The 15,234-nt window shown below is 46.1% G+C and overlaps 2 protein-coding genes across 2 annotated transcripts in view; one reads left to right on the top strand and one right to left on the bottom strand.

Annotated features, from left to right (window-relative positions):
• The window catches only part of VPS37D (VPS37D subunit of ESCRT-I), a 103,403-nt gene that overhangs the window by 51,356 nt on the left and 36,813 nt on the right, over positions 1-15,234 (bottom strand). The gene's annotated exons all lie outside the window — the stretch shown is intronic.
• MLXIPL (MLX interacting protein like) overlaps positions 1-15,234 on the top strand; it is a 46,940-nt gene that overhangs the window by 20,433 nt on the left and 11,273 nt on the right. Inside the window, exons 8-9 of the mRNA XM_079954533.1 lie at positions 13,320-13,501; positions 14,620-15,184. Coding sequence (XP_079810659.1) covers positions 13,320-13,501; positions 14,620-15,184 — 747 coding nt within the window. The remainder of the gene's footprint in view (positions 1-13,319; positions 13,502-14,619; positions 15,185-15,234) is intronic.

Below are 15,234 nucleotides of genomic sequence, written 5' to 3'. Positions count from 1 at the left end.
TGATCCTGCCACTTGGCAGCAACTACACTTTGGAACTCCCTGCCTATTGATATAAGGAAGCACCTTTGCTGTACTCTTTTCGGCACCTGTTTAGAGACAAACCTGCCCAGATGCATAGAAAGTTGGTGTGCATTTTAATCAGTTTCAGTATTTTAACTTTTTGTTTGCTCGAAATTATTGCTGTGAATTTTTTCTTGATTTTATCCTTTCACCTTTTTCTAAATTGCTTTGAGGGTTGTTGCTGTATAAATGTTATTAAATAAATCAGCTAGTTTAATTGCTTTTTAATCCCCCCCCGAAATGTTTTTGGCTGTTTCTATTTTAACAGTAAGCCACCCTGAGTCCCCAGTCTGGGGAAAAGGCAGAATATAAATAATGGTAAAGATAATACGTAATAAAAATTTGTGTGTGTGATGAGTCCTCAGTCTTTTGCACCAGTCTCCCTGCTCCCCCTTTAAAACAATCTTTTTTTTAAAAAAATCTGCAGTAATGGGCTGCAAAATTCAGAGATGTGTGAATTTCAAAAGATAGCTGCCTTCCAGTTTGCTGCCTAGTTTGAGAAGGTCTGGTCGTTTATCAGGAAAATGGAAACAAAACTGAATTTCTCCCTCACCTCTAAATGCTGGCAAGACGCCCAGCTTTGCAGCTGCCTTAATTTCCTTAGAGACGCTCTGGTTAAAGCAAGGTGCTGTGATCCACTGGGTTTTGCAGGAAACCTATGCAGCTTGGATTTCAGGGATCATAGCCCCCGCCTCCCTGACAAGTATCCTTTCCTTCTTGGTCTATTCTTGTTCCAGACCTGAAGTGCTGGACTCCTTTGCAAACTCCTGGAGTTCGGTTCACATCCCTCCAAAATTAGAGTTGAAAAAGGTGCAGAAAAGTGTTTGGGACGTTTCAGTTTAGAGAAAACAAGAGTTAAGAGGTGAATTAAGAGGCCACATGATAGAAGTTTCATACCCTCCAACATTTCTCCAATGAAAACAGGGACATCCTATTCGATAATGATAATAATTTTATTATTTATACCCAGCCCATCACACTAGGTTATCCCTGCCACTCTAGGTGGCTTCCAACATATAAAAAAACATAATAAAGCATTATACATTTAAAAACTGCCTTCAGGTGTCTTCTCATGGTTGTATAGTTGCTTATCTCCTTGGCTCGGGGGTCACATGACTCTGTACCCTCTCATGAAAATAGGGATGTACTAAGGAAAAGCGGGACATTCCAGTATCAAATCAAAAACCGGGACAGCTTCTGTAAATTCGAGACTGTCCCTGGAAAATAGGGACACCAAGAGGATCTGAAGTTTATAAAATTATGCATGGCATAGAGAAAGTGGATAGAGATTTTTTTTCCCTGCCTCTCTCCTAACACTAGAATTTGTGGATAAGCCATGAAGCTGAAGGATGGAAAATTCAGGACAAACAGAAAAAAGTTCTTTTTTCATGCAGATCAGAGTTAAACTATGCAACCCGCTCTCACAGGAGGCAGTGATGGCTGCTAACTTAGATGGCTTTAAAAGATAATTGGAGAAGAGGGTTATCAATAGCCATTTTTGTTTATACTGGTCAGAGGCTGTAATGCTCCTGAATGCCATTTGCTGGAAACAGAAGGAGGTGAGAGGGCTCGAATCCTGCTTGCTGATTTCCCACAGGCATCTGGTTGGCCACTGTGAGAACAGGATGCTGGACTTGATGGGCCACTGGCCTGATCCAGCAGGGCTCTTCTCACGTTCTTGTGGAAGGCTGAGAACGCCTCCATCCTGCCTCCAGATGCTCTAAGAGGTTGCATGGCTTGGGTGGGTGGAGGGAAGTCCAAGCAAGGCACTTGGGCCAGCCCCACGGAGGGCTGTTGCAATGGGCTTGGGGGTAAGGTCACCACCTCTGTCCCCAGCCAGCCAGAGGCTTCCTGGGCTCCTGCCTGTCAATCAAAGGGCAGCGTGAATGAGGAACCGAGGCTGGAGAAGGAACCTGAGCCATATGTAGAAGTCCTCATGGCAGGTCCGTGGCAGACCACTCTAGGGATGGTAACCGACCGCGGGTGGACCCCTTCTGCAGGTAGGAGACTGGGGTGGGGGGCAGGGGGTGGGTAAGGGGGTGGGGAACTGCCTAATCTTGCTTGCAGTCGGCCCCCGGCTCTCTGGCCACCCTCCCTCACTGAATCCCAGAGCGGCTGGCAGTGGGAATCAGAGAAAGGTAGAGTTGGAAGGGAGAATCACAGCTCAAGAATCCCTGACCGATGGCCATCCAGCCTCTGCTTAAAAATCTGCAGTGAAGGAGCGTTCCACGGTTACATAGCTCTTATTGACAGAAAACTCTTCCTTATGTTTAGCTAGAATCTCCTGGCCACTTGAATTCGTCGCTTTGGGTCAGCCTGGCAAAGGCCTGAGAGACTTTGCTGCTGGCTTAAAGGCAGGATGGACCCTGCCCACGCCACCATTGCCCAGCATTCTTGCCGGAACAACCTGCTCCATTTTACCTAACGCTACGGTCGGCTCCAGCTCTGCTCCTTGAAAAGTGTTCTCTCCCAGTTGTTGCCCAGGAGGCCGTAGTGAAGGCTCAGGAGCTGAGGGCAGTTGGAAAGCCGGTCACACTTTCTGAGAGTTGTGTCCCTCCCAGCATGCTTTGGGGGGATCAAACCTTTGGGGCGGGGTTGTTGTCAGGTATAGTTGCCCGCTTCTCTTGTCTGTGTTTCATTTTGGTTGAGTTTTGTCTGTTTTGGGAGTAATTCTGACCGCCGTCAGTTTTTCTTCTGTAAAATGGGCACATGTGTGTGTTTGGTACCTGTGTTTGGTACCCATAAATCCTCTTAGATTACCAGATATGCTCCAGGTCCAAGGAGGTTTGGGGGTCACCGCCCCAGATGCTACTGGAGTCCAACACCCATCATCTCTAACCACTGGTAATGCTGGGAGTTTGGGGGGTCTCCCCACAAAATCTAGAGGGCCACAGGTGCCAACCAGAGCTGTACTAAAGGCTTGCCAAGCTCTTCTGTGTACCTGGCAGTCACCTGATCACCTGTGTGGGTCTGGCAGAATTTCTTGGTGAATGTTATCATCACATTTTATTCCTTATTCTTGCATGTCAGGGACGTTTTAGTTTCGAGAAAAGGCATGTGTTTGTTTACTGCATTTCTATCCCACCTTTTTCTCCAAGGAGTTCAAGGTGGTGGACATTATTCTCAACCTCAGTTTATCCCCACAACAATCTTGTGAGGTAGGTTAGGCTGAGAAAAGACAGCGACAGCCCCCCGTCAAGGCCACCTAGTGAATTTCATGGCTGAGCGGGGATTTTAACCCTGAACTCCCAGGTCCTAGTCCAACACTCTAACCACCGCACTACACTGTGACACGATAGAAGTTTATAAAATTATGCATGTCATGGAGAGAGGAGTAAAGTTTTCCTTCCTCTCTCCACCTGGATATCCAATGAAGCTGAGCATTGGGAGATTCAGGACAGACAAAAGAAAACCCTTCTTCATTCAGCGCAGAGTTAAACTATGGAACTCCCTCCCACCGGAGGCAGTGATGGCCACCAACTTGGACGGCTTTAAAAGAGGATTCCAATTCATGGAGGAGGAGGAGAGGGCTATTGAAGGCTAGTATCCGTGCTGGCTATGCTCTGCCTTCACGGTCAGAAGCAGTCTTGTCTCTGAATACGAGGGTTCCCTTTTGCTCGAATCCTGCTTCCCACTGAGACATCTGGTCAGCCACTATAAGAACAGGATAGTGGGTAGGCCATTGGCCTGATCCAGCAGGCTGTCTTCACATTCTTAACATAAGAATTCCAGCTAAAATCACTTTCGCCCTGGCTGGGCAAATTGGGAGGCTTTAACCTGGTGCCAAAAAGATTGTAATGTTGGCAATGACACATGTGGTTTTGAAGAGGGGACGCACTCCAGAGTTGGGGTGCTACCACAAATTGTGAGTTGCCTTGCTTCTGTGCCAGTTCCCAGTTACCTCCCTCTCGGTGTTAATATAACCTGGTGACGATTTTGCATTCCTGCTTTTTGCAAATCGGGGTAGGGCAGGGCCTTCTGTGGCTTAATCTTAACGTGTGCATCCCCCACCACACACGTTTTATAAAGCCAAGAGGTTGCTTTATTCTCTCTTTTAACATCTTGGCTGATGCAAGAAGAGGATTCAAACTCGTGATCGGAATGGAAACTTGAGAGGCGGCTGCCTGAGCTGTAATTTGGGGCATGGCGCAATCCAGCTTGGAAGTTGCGGTGCCATGAAATCTCTGCTCTTTCCATGATAGACAAAGTTCTCTCGTTTTGCTTATTTGTATGTGGCGTGGGACTAAAGATGAGGCTTATTATTTAATCAATCCATTAATTTCTTAGTCACCTACTATTAGAATTAGTCTTGTGGTGACTTATAAGAGTATTTTAAAATACTGCTGAATGCCACCCAATTTCTGGTGGTTTTGTTTTTTTTTTTGGCTCCAGAGTACACCAATTTTTGGCCACACCAATTTCTGAGTGCTGAGAGAATCCAGCTGCTTACATAGGCTTGGTTTCATTGGAATGAAAGTCAGAGGAGACTGTGGTGTCTTTAGGATATATGGTTTTATTTGCACATCTGTACAACCTGAGCACAGGATGGAGGGGCTCACAGCATCAACACCCCAACAGATCTTGCTTCTCCATTAGTCACAGCTTTTGATCCAGCACAGAACAAGCAGGTCTCTGTGTATCCAGCTTCCAGGCTGCTTTCAGCTCAGTTCATATGCATCTTACTAGCTATTGCTCTCCTACCTAGCAACTAGGTGAGGGAGTGAAGGAAAGGCCCACCCATTCGCCTGCAGGGTCCCATCACTTAGTGCTCGCTCTTGCAACAGAGCTCATTCTTTTGGGATGCTGATGGGGACACTGAAGAGGCCAGCCAAGGTCCCTCTCTTACCGAGGGACCAGTTCAACAATCTCCTCTGCTAGATTCTGACCTTTACTGGGTCCAGGACCCCAAGAATTGAGAGGGACCCAGGGCGTCATCCAGACTGACTCCCCAAACCCATACCAGTGCTTATTACTTACATTCTGTCCCACATTTTAGCACATGAGCTAAAATCAATACTCTGCAGGTTTGGCCTGTATTTATTGTTTCTTTATTGCGTTTCTATCCCATCTTTTGTCCTTCCAAGGAACTGGAAGTGGCATACATAGTTCTCTTCTCCCATTTAATCCCCACAACAACCCTGTGAGGTAGGTTGGGCTGAGAGGCAGTGATTGGCCCCTAAGGTCATTGCTGAGTGGGGATTTGACCGCCGGCCTCCCAGGTCTTAGTCCAAGATTCCCAGCTGTTATTATTATTTGTTAAAGATAATTTTCCCCCTAGTGTTTGTGGAATGTGAGAGATGAGGCAAAATGTCCATGCACGGTTCTTTCTGGAGGAGAAAGCAGCCTGCTCCCAGCTTTCACTTTCCCTTTGAATCCCCACTGGGGGAAAAGAATCCCACAGACACCCAGGCAAAGAGCCCTGCTTGAAATCCGAGAGCGCTGCTGCCAGCCAGTGCAGGAAATACTGAGCTAGATGGACCCCCAACGGTCTAACTCATTGTGGGGTGGGGATGCAGGAAGCTTAATGTGTTCCTAATGGACGAATGCTGGGCTTTCTTACGGTGGCATTTGAGGGCTCAAGGTACATTTCCTGCTTGCAAACATGGAACTAGGCACATTCTGTAGGCTCAGAGAATCCCTACCTTGCAGGGCTGTTGTGCAAGGAAGCAATCGGCAGGAACGGGAGAGCGTGGCGGTTTATTTATGTGTGCTACTACAGCTCTTTGAAAAAAGGCAAATGCTGACGATCTGGTGTTTACATGCAAAGGGGAAGTTGCAGTGGAAAGGAAGAGAGAAGTTATATATGTGGATATTTTGGTGTAAGGGGGGGGTGGAGGAGAAAACCGCATAGGCGGTGTTGTGTTTGCATGAAGCAATGAGGGCTGTAGTAAATGTGCTGGAGGGGAGGTGTGTTGGGGGGGCGTCTGTTTGATGGGGTGACAAAAAGGGGAAATGGCTTGGCCCTGGATGCCTGAGTGTGTGTGTGTGTTTAGGAAGGCATATTGTGTGTTATGGAGGGGAGTTATTTTTGGAGGGGCTGGGAGCAGGAACAGACAAATCAGTCAATTTCAGTTTCTCTCATTTTCCCGGTCTTGGGTTCACTTCACCGCATTTCCGCAGCACTTTGCATTTGCCTTTGTCCCCGGGCACGAGGGGCTGACTGCACTGCCCACTTAAAGGCAAATCAGCTGCCATATTCATAGAATCATAGAAGTGTAGAGTTGAAAGGGACCTCGAGGCTCATCTAGTCCACCCCCTGCAATGCAGGAAGCTTAGCAATTCCGTCCTCCGTTCCCTTTGTCTCCCTTTAGTAGGCCACCTAACATTGGCCTGCAACCTTTGCTGCAGGCCTGTGCTAGGAGGCCCAGCAGGGAACTGTGCAAAGGACTGTGTCAGTACAGTGGTGCCCCGCAAGACGAATGCCTCACAAGACGAAAAACCCGCTAGACTAAAGGGTTTTCTGTTTTTCGAGGTGCTTCGCAAGACGAATTTCCCTATGGGCTTGCTTCGCAAGACGAAAACGTCTTGCGAGTCTTGTGAGTTTTTTCCCTCCCCCCCCCTTTTTCTAAGCCGCTAAGCCGCTAATAGCCGCTAAGCTGCTAAGCCGCTAATAGGGATGCTTCGCAAGACGAAAAAACCGCTAGACGAAGAGACTTGCGGAACGGATTATTTTCGTCTTGCGAGGCACCACTGTAAATCAGTTACCGTATTTTTCGCTCTATAAGACGCACCAGACCACAAGACGCACCTAGTTTTTGGAGGAGGAAAACAAGAAAAAAAATACTCTGAATCTCAGAAGCCAGAACAGCAAGAGGGATCACTGCACAGTGAAACCAGCAATCCCACTTGCTGTTCTGGCTTCTGTGATAGCTGCACAGCCTGCATTTGCTCCATAAGATGCACACACATTTCCCCTTACTTTTTAGGAGGGAAAAAGTGAGTCTTATAGAGCAAAAAATACGGTAAGTTCCTACACTTTAGAATTACTGAGGAGTGCAAAATAAACAAGGGAACCAGACAGGGCTGCCTACTGTCTCCACTGATATTTATCTTGGTGATGGAAGTCTTGAACAATCAGATAAGAAGGGATCAGCTTGTTAAAGGCATCACTCTGGGAAACAAAACATATAAAATTAAAGCTTTCGTGGACGATCTACTTGTTATGACTGAAAACCCTAAAGAAAATCTGAAAAGAGTGCTGGAACTGATTAAAGAATTTGGAGAAGTGGCAGGCTTTAAGCTGAATATAACAAAAACAAAAATGCTTGTTAAAAATGTAGCCACAGAAGAAAAGGGTGACTTAGAAAAAATATTGGGCCTGAAAATCTCTTCAAAAGCGAAATACTTGGGTATTTGGATCACCCCCAAGAACATAAACTTATTTCAGGATAATTACACCAAAACTTGGCTAGAGATTAGAAAAAACTTGGTAACCTGGAGTAAACTAAAATTAACATTTCTGGGTAGGATTTCCATTATAAAGATGAATGTGCTTCCAAAATTAATCTTTTTATTTCAAATGATTCCGATACTGGGTGAAGCAGGTTGTCTCAAGATATGGCAAAGAGAAATTTCCAAATTTCTGTGGGAAGGGAAGAAACCTAGGATTAAACACCTGATCTTAATAGACATAAAGGAGAGAGGAGGCTTTTCCCTACCCGACCTAAAACTTTACTACGAGGCAGCCTGTTTCACCTGGCTAAAAGATTGGTGCACATTGCAGAATCCGGACCTCCTGGACCTGGAAGGTTTTGACAACTGTTGGGGATGGCACGCCTACCTAATATATGGAAAAGCGAAAATTCATAAAATTTTTACCAACCATATAATAAGAAAGTCACTCTTTGCTGTATGGGAAAAATATAAAGACCTGATGGTGGACTTCTTCAGTAGAAGCCATAGCAGTAAAATGGAAAAATACTCAGGAAAGCTGGCCAACATATAAAATACTTCTAAAAAATGAAGATAACAAAATATTTTTTTTAAAAAATTGAGGAAATAAGAGAACACATTTCAGACTGGTTCCAATACCATCAGTTATTTGAAAAATTTAAATCTGACAAACAAAAGGGGTTCTCAGTAGAAATTTCCTGATTCGAATCTGATCTTGTAAATTCTAAAAGAAAAACTCTTTCCAAAACTTACCGACTCCTCCTTGACTGGACAGTCAAGGAGGAGGAGGTAACAGTGGCAATGGTGAGGTGGTCCCAGGATTTTGGCCATTCAATAACCATGGCCCAGTGGGAAAATTTATGGAAGATCAATTGGAAATTCACAAACTGTTACACGATTAGAGAGAACTTTCAAAAAATGCAACATCGATGGTATCTAACACCATGGAAACTTTCAAAAATGTATAAAAATGTGTCAAGTAATTGTTGGAGATGCAGAGACTCAGGAACATTTTACCATATGTGGTGGACATGTAGGAAAATACAGGTATTCTGGGAGAGTATACATGCAGAACTGCAAAAAATGCTAAAGATCTCTTTCAATAAAAAACCAGAGGCCTGCCTCCTGGGAATAACAGATTTGGATATTCCACAAAAGAGGAAGGGTATATTTTTATATGCAATGGCGGCAGCAAGAGTTTTGATCGCAGCAAAATGGAAGAGTAATGAAATCCCCTCTATACAAGATTGGATCCAAAAGCTGACAGAATATGCCGAATTAGATGGTTTATCAGAAAAAATAAAGAATAAATCAAAACAGGAATTTGTTTCTAAATGGGAGGTTTTCAAAGAATATCTGAAAAATAAATATAGTAGTTTAAATTCTGTTGCAGCATTTGAGGAACTTCAGTAATAGTTGCTAGGTAGATAGAAGAAATTAGATTTATTGAGAATAAGTTTAATTATGAAAAAATGTGTATTGGCAATAAGTAATATGAATTTGAAATAGGGAAGTTGGGTCGTTAGTGTTAAGACCAATAGATGTTTTATTGTTTGCCAAGAAAATTATGTGTCTATGGTTATTTTTGTAATTTGTGTGTAATTTGGTATTTGTGTTTTTTGTGTGTTTTTTTTCTTGTTGTATAAATAAATATTAAAAAAAAAAAATAGAACTCTCTGCTTATTGATATCAGGCAGGTACCTTCATAAGACTCGTTCTGGTGCTGGGGGGGGGGGGGGATTCTATACAAGCCTACGCAGATGTTTAGAAAGTTGATGCAAGCCTTAGTTTTTAGTCTATTGTTATTTTAACTTTTTGAAAGCCCTAAATTACCATTGCCCATTTTTCTTAGGGAGAATGTTATTGTTTTTTTCCTTTTTGAAAGCCGTTTTGAGATTTACCGGTAAAATTCTCTTTTTTCCACAATCAAGCAGTGCATAAATTGTGTGAAACTGATAAATGACAAAATAAGGGGCAATTAGTTTTTACTCGTGCAGGCGCGATCAGTTGTTGGCAAGTGGCTAAAAAAACCCCGAAAGGGTTTTAAATGGGTGACTTTGTGTTTAAAGGTCAGGACTTGAAATGGGTCAAGGAGCCCAAGCAAAGGCGGTGGAAAAAAACGCCACAGAGGGGTTGATGTGGGGTTGCGGTTTGCGAATTTTCCACTCTGGAATGAGGAAGAAAACAAGCCCGTGTTGGATGTGTGTCCCTTCGCAGGAGCCCTGAAAGTGCCGCCGCAGCAGTTTGGGGGTCGTCTGACTCTGAGGAAGCGAGAGGGTTGCGGCGCAGGGGCAGGAAGGGAGTGGGGGGGGGCACGGCAGGGTCACGGGGCTCGGATTCGGGAAGGCCACGGGATGTGGTTAGCCACAGGCTGCACGCAAGGCAAGCGCAAGAGGGCAGGGAGGGAGAAACCGCACCCACCCTCTGAGGGGCTCAAACATTTCAAAGCTGACTCAGGGCTCTTGCACACCTATCTTTTATATATATATATATATATATATATATTATTTTATGTTTGAGAGGGGGAGAAAAACTCTCCTGTATCCACTTTCTCCATGCCAGGAATAATTTTACAAACGTCCACCATGTCACCTCTCACTTGCCATTTCTCTAAATTGAAAAGTCTCGAATACTGCAAGGGGGTTGCTCCACCCCCTTGACCATTTTAGTGGCCCTTTCCTGAAGTTTTTTTCCAGCTCTACAATATCATTTTTTTGAGGGGAGGGGAGCAGAACCATCCGCAGTATTTCACATGCAGTTGCACTATATTGTCAGTTTCAATTATTTTCTTATTTCTCCAAAGATAGGCATATTCTTGCAAACAACTTTCCCTAATGCGTTTTGCATGCATTACCTCAATGAATGTAGGCGCTTTTGAGCATGCTTTCCCCTAATTTACACTTTTGAAGCATTTTTTTTTAAAAAAATGTTGGTTGGAGAATTCTGCATCGCAGAATTCAAAGGTGTGCATATTTCAAAAGGCGGCTGGTTCAGAAAGTACAAATTAGGTAACTTTGTGCTAGGATGTGACCTGAACTCATGGCCTCCCCATCACTAGCTGGGGAAGGATATAGCTCAATTCATACCCCCGCCCCAATGAAGCCAAGCTGCCTGCCTGGGGAAGAGGCATCACTCAGGGGCACAGAGCACCTGCTTCGCACACAGAAGAAGACCCCTGTGACCACATCTGGAATAGTGTGTGCAGTTCTGGTTGCCTCACCTCAAAAAGCACACTGCAGAGTTGGAAAATGTTGATAAAAGGGCTTCCAGAATGATCATGAGGAAAGGTTGCCGCGTTTGGGACATTTTAGCTTAGAGAAAAGGTGAGTACAGTGGTACTTCTGGTTACAGATGCTTCAGGTTACAGACGCTTCAGGTTACAGACTCCGCTAACCCAGAAATATTACTTCGGGTTAAGAACTTTGCTTCAGGATGAGAACAGAAATCGTGCGGCAGCAGCGGGAGGACCCGTTAGCTAAAGTGGTACCTCAGGTTAAGAACAGTTTCAGGTTAAGAACGGACCTCCAGAGCAAATTAAGTTCTCAACCCGAGGTACCACTGTAAGACACAACACAATAGAAGTTTACAAAATTATTCACGGCAGGGAGAAAGCAGAGAGAGAGAGAGAAGTTTTTCTCTCTAGATCTTAAGGACAAGCGATGAAGCTGAATGTTGGAAGAATCAGGACGGATAGAAGAAAATACCTTTCCGTGCAGAGCAGAGTTAAACTGTGGAACTCCCTGCCACAGGAGGCGATGTTAGCCCCCAAGCTAGATGGCTTTGAAAAGGGATTAGACAAATTCATGGAGGTGAGGGCTATTGATGGTTACTAGCCGGGATGGCTAAGCTCTGCCTGCCCAGTTTGAGGCATCAATGCTTCTGAGTACCAGTTGCTAGAACCCTTGTGCTCAGGTCCTGCTTGTGGGTTTCCCATTCGGGCATCTGGAGGACCACTGTGAGAACAGGAGGCTGGACTAGGTGGTCCATTGGCCTGAATCAGCAGGGATATTCATACATTCTTATGTCAATCCCCTGCAACTCTCCTTCAAAGATCAAGTAGCATGTCCAGCTGCCCGGAGGCAGTGATTTCTGTCCCATACCATATTAATCACAACCAGCACTGTTTGCATTCCACCGCAATTCAGCTTTTGCTAAAACCTACATTAATTTGTTTTCCTATCTGCAGGGGTTGAAATTAGCATGATTAATTCCCATGGAACGGCATTGTCATAACAATGCAGAAAATGACACTACTGATTTACTTTACATTTGTGCACTGGGGGGGAAAATCAACAATAGTGAATACTGCTTGTACGATATTGCATGGTTTCTCTTCCTGACCTCAGACAAATTTTCAGATTGCAGGAATTTTCGCTCCTCTTTGTGTTTCCAGGAGAATTCTCTTGACATTGCTAGCAGAATAGCATAATAGAATTGTAGAGTTGGAAGGGGGCACAAAGGATCATGCAGTCCAGCCCCCTGCAAGTGTCGAGAAAGTTCTTTATCTCCCCAACACCCCAGAGGGATGCTGTGAGATTGGGCTAGATCAGGGATGATGAACCTGTGGCCCACTAGAGATGCAGCTGGACTCCAACTCCCATCATCCACCAACACTGAATCCTGCTGGAGCTGACCCCTGACCTCTGCAGCCTCAGGCTCTCGTGCAGAGGGCGATTGCATTGCATGTTTGGGGTGGTTCGACTTGCAAATGTGGCAACGCTGTGTCCCCCGCCCTGCTGCGGTCAGGGCCCCGGAAGGTGTCGGGTGTGGCTTGAGTGACCCGTGGGCGGCCCTGACACGGGCTTGCCTGCCCATGCAGCAAAAATGCTTGTGTTTCACAACTGCAGACACTCTTGCTTCTTCTGCTGCTCCTTGAAACGACAGCCGCTTCAAACTGGTAGTTGGCCAGGTGAGAGGATGAAGGCAGCATGGGTGGCAGCAACAGGAGGAGGCCCCCCTCGCAGGGCTGGCGCAAGCAGGAGCACAGTTTCCCCCACCCAAAACTTTGGGATAACACTGGGGTACCCTAAGGAAACTTCCTGGTTGTCCTTAATTTACACAAAATTCACCTGTACCTTTACATGCAGCAAGGAGTCTGGCAGGTTGGAGGGGGTGAATTAAGTCTTTGGTTTTCTTTCTTTGGAAGCACCCCCCCACCCCCGCCCCATTCATTTAGATAAGAGAGAGAAAATTGTGCATCTCATAAAAAGTATCTAAAAGGAAGAGCTCAAATGACATTTTAAAAATAATATGGCATGATTTTATTTATTATACAAATATTGAGGTACATGATTGTTCAGCACTATTTGTATATGCAAATATCTGGCTCATTTAAAACTATATAGAATCTTTATTCTCAGTAACGGTGAAACTCACAGGTGGATAATCCTTTTATTTTTATAAATCTGTATTAATTGCAGGGGGACTCTTTGTATGAGTTAATCCTTTAGTATCCCTTTGGTGCTGTGCTGAATCCTTGTATTTCTGTCCGTCCAGGCTGTGACACTTTATGGTTTAGTCTTCTGATGCTCTGTTTTCTTTCTTTTCGTTATGTTTGCACTTTTTTTGTTAACAATTTTTTAAAAAGAAAAAGAAAAGAAAATTGATCATCATCACGGCTTAAGAATAAACATCAGAAGCATTTCCTGCCTCCAGCTGTGGAGGCAACGCATAGACCTTGTGGCTAGTAGTCCTTGATAGCCCTCTCCTCCATGAATTTGTCTCCATGAATTGGGCCTCTCCATGCAAATACATACAAATGCCATTTGTCGGAATTGGCACGGTTTCATCACGTTGCAAAATATGGCATGTTTGGTGCAGCCATTTGCCTGGCCTGCTCTGACCTTTCTTTCTCATCCCCTGCCCAGATTTCTTTTCCAGCCCTCGGCCGCTGCCAGCTCAGACGTCCCTGAACTATCAGGACCAGCCCTGTTTTGCATCAGAGACCCTCTTCGGGACCACCGGCACCACCCTCCTCTCTAGCCCTGCAGACACCTTACTTTCCCCAGGCCCTGCCGCTTCTCCCGTCCTGCCCAGTCCTCGGCACCAGGTGCGAAAGCTCTGCTTGCCCTCAGTCTTACCAGCTGATGGCTCTGCCCTAGGCTCTGCCATTTTGCTCTCTTGTCCTACAATTCCTGCCCTGGTCAGAGGCTTAGCTTGAGCAAAGGTTCCTGGGTGATGAAGCCCTCTTGCTGGTATGGGTTATCTGTGCATGTGCAGAGTGACTTTGGTAATTTGTATGGGTTGTTGTTGTGTATGGACTCCTGGGGTGGACAGGTGGTCTGGCTTCCTTCAGGAGGCTGAGCTATTTGCTGTCCAGTCAGATGGTGCTGAGTCCCACCCAACCAGTTTTGGCCCTGCTATAAACAGGCTGACGGAGTTGTCCCACCTCATGGCAAAAACGGCAAGATTTGGTCTTTATTTATATTGTTACATGCCACCCAAATCTCTGAGCAGTGAGAGACTTCAGGAGTTCCAGGCACTCGTCCAGAGTTCAGTTTCCTTTGAATGACAGTCAGCAGAGATTGAAGCTTTATTTACACATATAGAACCTGAGCCTAGGATGCAGGGGCTCACAGCATTAACCCCACAACAGATCTTGTTTTTCCAATAATTTCAGCTTTGGATCCAGAACAGAGCAAGCTGGTCTCTGTGTCTCTGGCTTCCAGCCAGCTTCCAGCTCCTCTCAAACGGACTCCTGTTGTTCTTGCTTTCCTACCTAGCAGGTGGGGAGTCCCACCCATTTGGGCCACATCACACATCAACATCTCTGGTTGTGCTATTCATTGTGCTTAACTAGTCAGCCACAACCACTGACCAAACAAAAAATATTGGTTTGGCAAGCTTGCTCTCACACCATGTCCCCCAGAGATACAGGTCCCTAAGAACAGGAAGGAAGTCAGGGCATCATCCAGACTGACCCCCACCTCAAATTCATAACATTAATTTCCTGCCGTTTTCAATGGTTTGAGTTTTCTCCCCAAGGCACCTTAATATCCCAGGGCCCCCCTAATCTGCTGTGTTTTTTCGGTTTGCAAGCTTCTAGTCCGCAGCATTGCAAAAAGAAGCTTGACAACAGTTGCTGAATGACTCTCTTGCAGTTTCTTTTGAGAGTGAGCAAATTGCACCCTCCTCCTTCTGTCCCCTCCCTTTTCTGTCTCCCCACAGCCAGCCAGCGGGTGCCCTGCTCACCTCGGTTCGCCTGGCACCTTCCTCAACCATGACCTCCTGTCGGCTCCGCCCTCCTCGACACCCCCCAGCAGCCTCGGCCCCGACCTCAAGCAGAAGTCCGTGTTCCCATATACGTACCCTGGCAAATGGCTCAGCCTAGACCCCTACGGGCCCTACTGCCCCACCCCAATGCCCGGCGCCCCTCTGCTGAGCCAGGAGCCAGGGCGCCCTCCTGCCCCCAACCCCAAATTCCACTACCCGCCCTCCCCACTCTACTCTGGACCCCCATCCCCATCGCTCTCCACTCCCTGCTTTTCCCAGAACGTCCCGGGGTACAGCATGGACCTGTCCTCAGGGTACCACTCTCCTCTCAGCACCCCACAACTACACACTGGTGTGCAAAGTCCCCCCATATTTGCTGCTGGTAGGGGGCAGCCACAGTCGGGGAGCGATCGGCCCAGGGCGAAGGGGGCCAATGCCAAGACCAAGAGGCCCTCGAGAATCCCAGCACCTCCACTTGTGGCAATGCCCAACCCGTGTCTGACACAGCTGCTGATCTCAGGTAGGGGGAAGGTGGGATTTCTTTTCCAGGGGTCCCTCCTGCTCTTTAAC

Source organism: Podarcis cretensis, assembly GCF_951804945.1.
Source record: "Podarcis cretensis genome assembly, chromosome: 15".
NCBI lineage: Eukaryota > Metazoa > Chordata > Lepidosauria > Squamata > Lacertidae > Podarcis > Podarcis cretensis.
The sequence above is the reverse complement of the archived record's forward strand: the minus strand, read 5'-3'. Positions and strand labels throughout refer to the sequence as shown.